We start from the raw sequence: 5,770 nt of genomic DNA, 5'->3' as shown, positions 1-5,770 counted from the left end.
AGCTCCAAGGAGATTATGTTGAAAAATAAAAAAAAATTTACCCAAAAAAAAATTGTTTTTATACTTCATTCTAAGGACTTATTGAACTACCCTCGTATATTGGGGCCTAACAAGGCCCTGCTTAGTTTCTTATATTTTCAGTTAAAATTTTTCGGCCAACTAAACATTTGGTTGATAGCATCATGTTATAGAAGTATGCAACAGCCAAATATTATGGTTTTTATAGCAATATTTTTTTTCTGAATGGCCCAACCAAAAATACATATTCAATATCAAATTTGTCCTATATACTATTGCTACTATTAATAATAATATTATTATTATACATATTATAGTAGTGCTGAGAAATTCAGTGGCGAAAACAATACGTTCTCCATTTTGCACCCTTATAACCATAAAACACTGAAAAAAACATGGCACTTTGTTAAGTACACAATCATAAATTAGGAATATTTACAGGAGATCCTAATCAGAATTGGAATTTTATTTGCACGGTTCAAAGTACGGAGGCTGAGCTTTTTTGATAATGAATCACGAGGATCTGATGATCAACTCGCGCACACTTATTATAAAGAATTATTTCAGAGATAATTTTAATTGTTTTATGTAAATTCCAACAGTTGAAATTCAAACTTTTTTAAAGAAGGACTAACAAAAAATAAACGCAAGGAAAAAATTAAAGTGTATGAATGGCCAAATATTGATTTCAATGTCTGTTGACCCAGAATAATCTTATAAACAAGAAATAAACTCCTTCACTCATATTTACCATTGTACCAGTTTAAAAAAAGAGAGACGTTATAATTTTACAATAAGGCTTTCGTAATCATGTAATCAAAGATTTTTTTAAACTTTAGTTTAACTTCAAAACTTTAATGTTGCAATGATAATAGAAAAGCAAATTTTCATTAAATATTAGTTAGATCTGCAAAAATTACGCGTAGGGTTGTGACAATAATATTACAACAGTCAACTTTAAATTCTCTTTTAAGGTCAAAGTATTAAAAGTGTGATTCTGATTCAGTTTTGCACCAACCTTTATTTAATGTTTAAAAATGAAATAAAATTGAAAAGTGCCAAATTTTTATTATTTTTTTTAATGAAATAAGGGGTTTTGTGTTGAAGTGCAATATTCGTTTTAAAACAAATATATTATAAAAACAAATGTTTTTTCATTAAGTCATAATCAGCATCTGTAAAAAAAACAATTGTGGTGTAATTTTGAAGGCTTTCAAATTGTCAAAATTGTTACGATTATAATTTGAAAATAATTAAATCCTAATCAGCTTACAATATTTTAAATACTGCATTGAATTATTTCAATTTTGTCTTAAATTTTGAAATTGAATTTTTTTGAAAAATATTCCATTTGAAAACGCATAACTCCTTTTTATAAGCTTATATAAATCTTACTTTTCAAATTAAAATTTGGAAATTTCAATTAAAAATCTCAAAATTATCAAGGATATTCTAGCTTAAAATCTTTTAAACTTGAACATTTCATTAAATTAAATGTGTATAATTCTTAAGAACAAAATACCTAATTCTAAAGTAAGGGCGATAAAAATATAAAGCTTTGCTTCCGACTACTGCAAGTGGAGTTTATTTTGGATACGATAAAGATGGGTTTTCTCTCAGAATTAGATGGCTGGTGTTTAAAACTATCACATGTGATTCACTAAAAGTTTTCAAAACGATTACTATAGATTCCTACTCTAATCGCCCTGATCATTTCCATTCTGATCCATCCGACTGGTGAGTGTATTGATAGGAATATTTTCTCTGCGCAACCAACACCCACACTCTCGAGAGATTCGACCACGCTGTCCAAAAAAAGGACATATAAAGAAATCTCTCAAGTTTTCGGATACACTTCCGCAAAGCATCACGGATACGGATATGAAGAGATGTAACTTTAAAGCTTTATTTACTAAAGATCCGAATTATTATCATCTTTGTGAATTATTAATTTAACACTTCCGCAAACTTTTCACTAGATCACGCCAAGCTTTCCAGTTACAATTTCTCCCAGTTTTAGCAGTTTAAAATTTTTATTTATTCATTAGTCAATTTTATTGGCAGAATCTAAGAAAGCAATGAAAATTATTATTCTAGAGTTGACCAAGAACCGAACTTTTGAGAATAGTGCAAAGAATTGAACTCTAGATAACGACAGCAAGGTCTTAAGGCTAAATGTATAATTAAAAAGAACATAAACTTAAAAAGGTCAAATTATTTAGCAAAATTGCACAAGCAGGCTTAAAAATAAGTCGGTTTAAAACATTAGTTATTAAAAAACATACTCAAGAAATTCAATTTGTGTAACATAATTGCCCAAAAGGTGTTAAAGGAGTTCCTTTTGTGCAACTATATTACAGAAACTGACTTTCTTGAGTATCTATATTTTTTCAATTGATTTTTAAAACATACTTTTTAAATTTTCTTGTGCAATTTCGTTAAACAATCTGACTTTTTTTAAGTTTCTGCCTTATAAAAAATTGTCTTCTAAAAAAGAAAATTATTATATGTATAACTTACATTTTGGCTGGATCCACGCGCCCAAATCCAATAGGAACTGTCACTAGTTTGCCTTTCAATCTGGATAGTGCCATCAGTGTTTCAAGTTCTGCCAGTCTTTGGTCAGAAACTCGCTTTTGACGACTGAAAAATTTGTATTACTTAATATAACATTATCATTTGATAACCCTGAGTAATAAAAAAAATTCTCTTATTTCGTACACCTATAAAATTTAGTCTAACACGTTATTTTCAATTGGGACTTAAATTTTCACACTTGTTGCATCACTCACTGCAAATCTACGTTATCCTTTTGCGTCAGCGGATACCCTCACGTACAATATGAATATTTTGCATTCTTTGTCTCAAGAATATATATTTTCATGAAGCAATTTTGTTGCTGTCGATTTAACTTAAAAAAATTTAATTAAATTTAGTGAAAAAATTATAATTTGCCATAACTTTGATTAAAATTACCATTTCATCAAGACTGATAAGATTTCACAGCATTTCAAAATAAAATAAATGAGTTTACGCAATTTGACACAGGAAGCAATCAGTAATCTTCAGATTAATCTTAGCTCAATCGATCGTCAATTGTTTTGCATGATTCTAAACAGAAATATATCTGAATGAAATGAGTGACAGTGTCAGTTCCATCTGACAAACTTCAATTTTATGAGAATAATTCGGTCACTAAAGCGTATCTAATACATAAACAGGTATACTTGCTAAAGTACGAAATGTATAACAACAAGCAAATGAAACCTGGAAAATCACTGTGTAAACATGACCAATGTTAGCATACGATAATCCAAATACTTTTGATCTTCCTTATACATTTTTTTAAGTCCATTTTTGCAGTAAATAAAAAAATTCAATCACAAAGTCGAATACAACAAATGGATCGTTGTTTTATTTAATTATAGACTTCCATCTTCTATCAAATTAGTCTTTAATTTAGTTTTCTAGATAATTTCCCAAGATAAGAATTTTCCCTTTATCAACATTTTTATCTGATACGTTAATCTAATGTCCGACTATCCAACCATTTATTACACATATGTATCAGTTTTGACTGTTTAATATTTACTCATCTTCCCCAAATATATATTGTATATTCTAAGCTAAGATTATTATAAAAACATTAAATTTGTCGCCATGGATCACTTCTAGCCATTGTCTACATTGAGCTTTTAGAAATATATGTCTAAAAACTCAATTTAAATCCTTTTGGGCTAAAAATGCTGCTTTTGATCAAAATAAGACTAAAAAAAAGCCTACATATTTTGGGTCATTTAAATTATTAGGATAGTTAACTTTTCAACAAAAAGGTCTTTTTCCACTTTTTCAAACTGGCCGTTTTGACATATTTGCATATCAGATATCAGTTTTCAAACGATATTAAAATGATAAGAATAATTAAAAAGACATAAAGTTTTGACATTTTATCTACAAAGTTTTAGAAAATTATTATTTTTTTTTTGCTAACAAAAAAATGGTTTATCTGACTTTAAGTTTTATGGGAAAGAAATGAGACCATTTTTCTGAAAAACTAATTCAAATTTCTTAAAATTAAATTTATTAACAAATTTTTCTTTTCCGAATTTTTTCTTAATGCTCTTTACTAATTTTTTAATGATACAATTTTAATGAATTTCAAAAAATTTATTTTTTTAAATTTCTATGAGGCTTTTATAGCAAACAAATCATTTTCTTGTCCAAAGCAAATCATTTTCTCAGTATAATAGGCAAAAATGCTCAGTAAGTTCACGGAATCATAGTTTTGTGCTTTGCGAGATCATTCTTGCCTAAAGAAAGAAATCATTATCTCATTCACAATTACAAAAACTTTGTTCTTCAATGTTAACCGAGGTTGGAAACAAGTATTAGTTTGTCTAAATATTTCTTCTAATTGCAAGAGGAATTCCCAAACAAAATAATATAAAAAACGATTAGCTCATAAACGTGTTATTAATTATGTACATATCGTGATGCACTTCAAATGTAATGACACATCAAATATTGAACCTACCTAGAAACTTTCATCTTACTTGAAGCAATCAATACAATTTATTATCTATTTCATGCATTCCATTTAACATAAATATTCATAAATATAACATTTTATAAACTTGCTTTTAAAAATTACTTATACTTTCTCTCAATAGATTGAAATAGTGTAAAAGCTGCAGGTCTGACCAAGGTTGGGAGAAACTATTTTAGCAGAAGAGTTTTCTTTCATTCGAAAAAAATGTTAACTAACCGTCTTTAATGAATAATTATTTTTATGACTGGATCCATGAAAGACTCAAAGCTTTACAATGTAACGTTTACGAAAATATATTTCAATGATCAGTGACAAAACTTTCTTAATAGCATGAGGATTCACTTTTTAAACAACATTTTAATACACTTAACATAACACAGATAAATGAAACTAGAAGATGATTTTTTTCAACACAACGGAAAAACCTTGATACTTGGGAAAATTGAGGGAAATTTCTACCTGATGACACCGGGAGGCCTGGCATGTGTGGGTTCTGGTAGCAGAACAAGAAGAAGCAGGAAACCCGCGGTTACTGTCGCCAAAGATCGGTTCATCATCGTTGCACAAGAAAAATATGTATACACTTGAAAAAAAAACTATTTTTATCGAAATATTTCACCCAATCACTATTATTCAATTTTCCAGTTATCCTTCACACTAGGTGCACCTTTTGCGATTGACTTTTTGTATGGACCCTTTCCGTTTTGTGGCTTGGTGAACTGTAGCATGCTGCTGCTGCTGCTTTCGAGCATATATACTGCGCGATGGCTCCTCCCCACTCGTGGATCCTCCCTCACTTTTATCTGTCGCTTGTTCTCCGGCCCTCTCAGCATTTCCTCAGACTCCCTACCCCCTAAAAATCACCAGGCTACCCCTTTTACGGAGGGTGCCTGAATTTGCGGGGGCAGAAGCGCCGGTCCTTACCCCCCTAAAACAAATGCGCAACCTGTTGGTATCCAGATCACACATTCACAGAATAAAGTAATGAGAAAATTCGTTGCAGCAAATTGTTTAGAGGGTTTAACCAATATTTGGTTAATGTTTATCCTGTAAAGTTAATTTTTGTTGCAGCGAATCTTTCATCGGAAATCGATGTAAAGTTTATCTTCTGTTTTTTCTGCTTTTTCATGCATATTGCCCCTAAATTTGTTCGAATCCGCACAAAAATAAATGCATTTAAAAAAATTATATATATGCGTGTGT

General features: G+C 29.7%; 1 protein-coding gene across 1 annotated transcript in view; it reads right to left on the bottom strand.

Annotated features, from left to right (window-relative positions):
• LOC117176796 overlaps positions 1–5,267 on the bottom strand; it is an 11,980-nt gene extending 6,713 nt beyond the window's left edge. The window contains exons 1-2 of the mRNA XM_033367106.1: positions 5,027–5,267; positions 2,539–2,661 (exon numbers count right to left, since the gene is read on the bottom strand). Coding sequence (XP_033222997.1) covers positions 2,539–2,661; positions 5,027–5,124 — 221 coding nt within the window. The 5' untranslated portion in view covers positions 5,125–5,267. The remainder of the gene's footprint in view (positions 1–2,538; positions 2,662–5,026) is intronic.
• Positions 5,268–5,770: the final 503 nt, after the last annotated feature.

The sequence above is a fragment of the Belonocnema kinseyi genome, chromosome 7 (genome assembly GCF_010883055.1).
Source record: "Belonocnema kinseyi isolate 2016_QV_RU_SX_M_011 chromosome 7, B_treatae_v1, whole genome shotgun sequence".
NCBI classification, from domain to species: domain Eukaryota; kingdom Metazoa; phylum Arthropoda; class Insecta; order Hymenoptera; family Cynipidae; genus Belonocnema; species Belonocnema kinseyi.
Note: the sequence above shows the minus strand (reverse complement) of the source record. Positions and strands in the feature narration are given on the sequence as shown.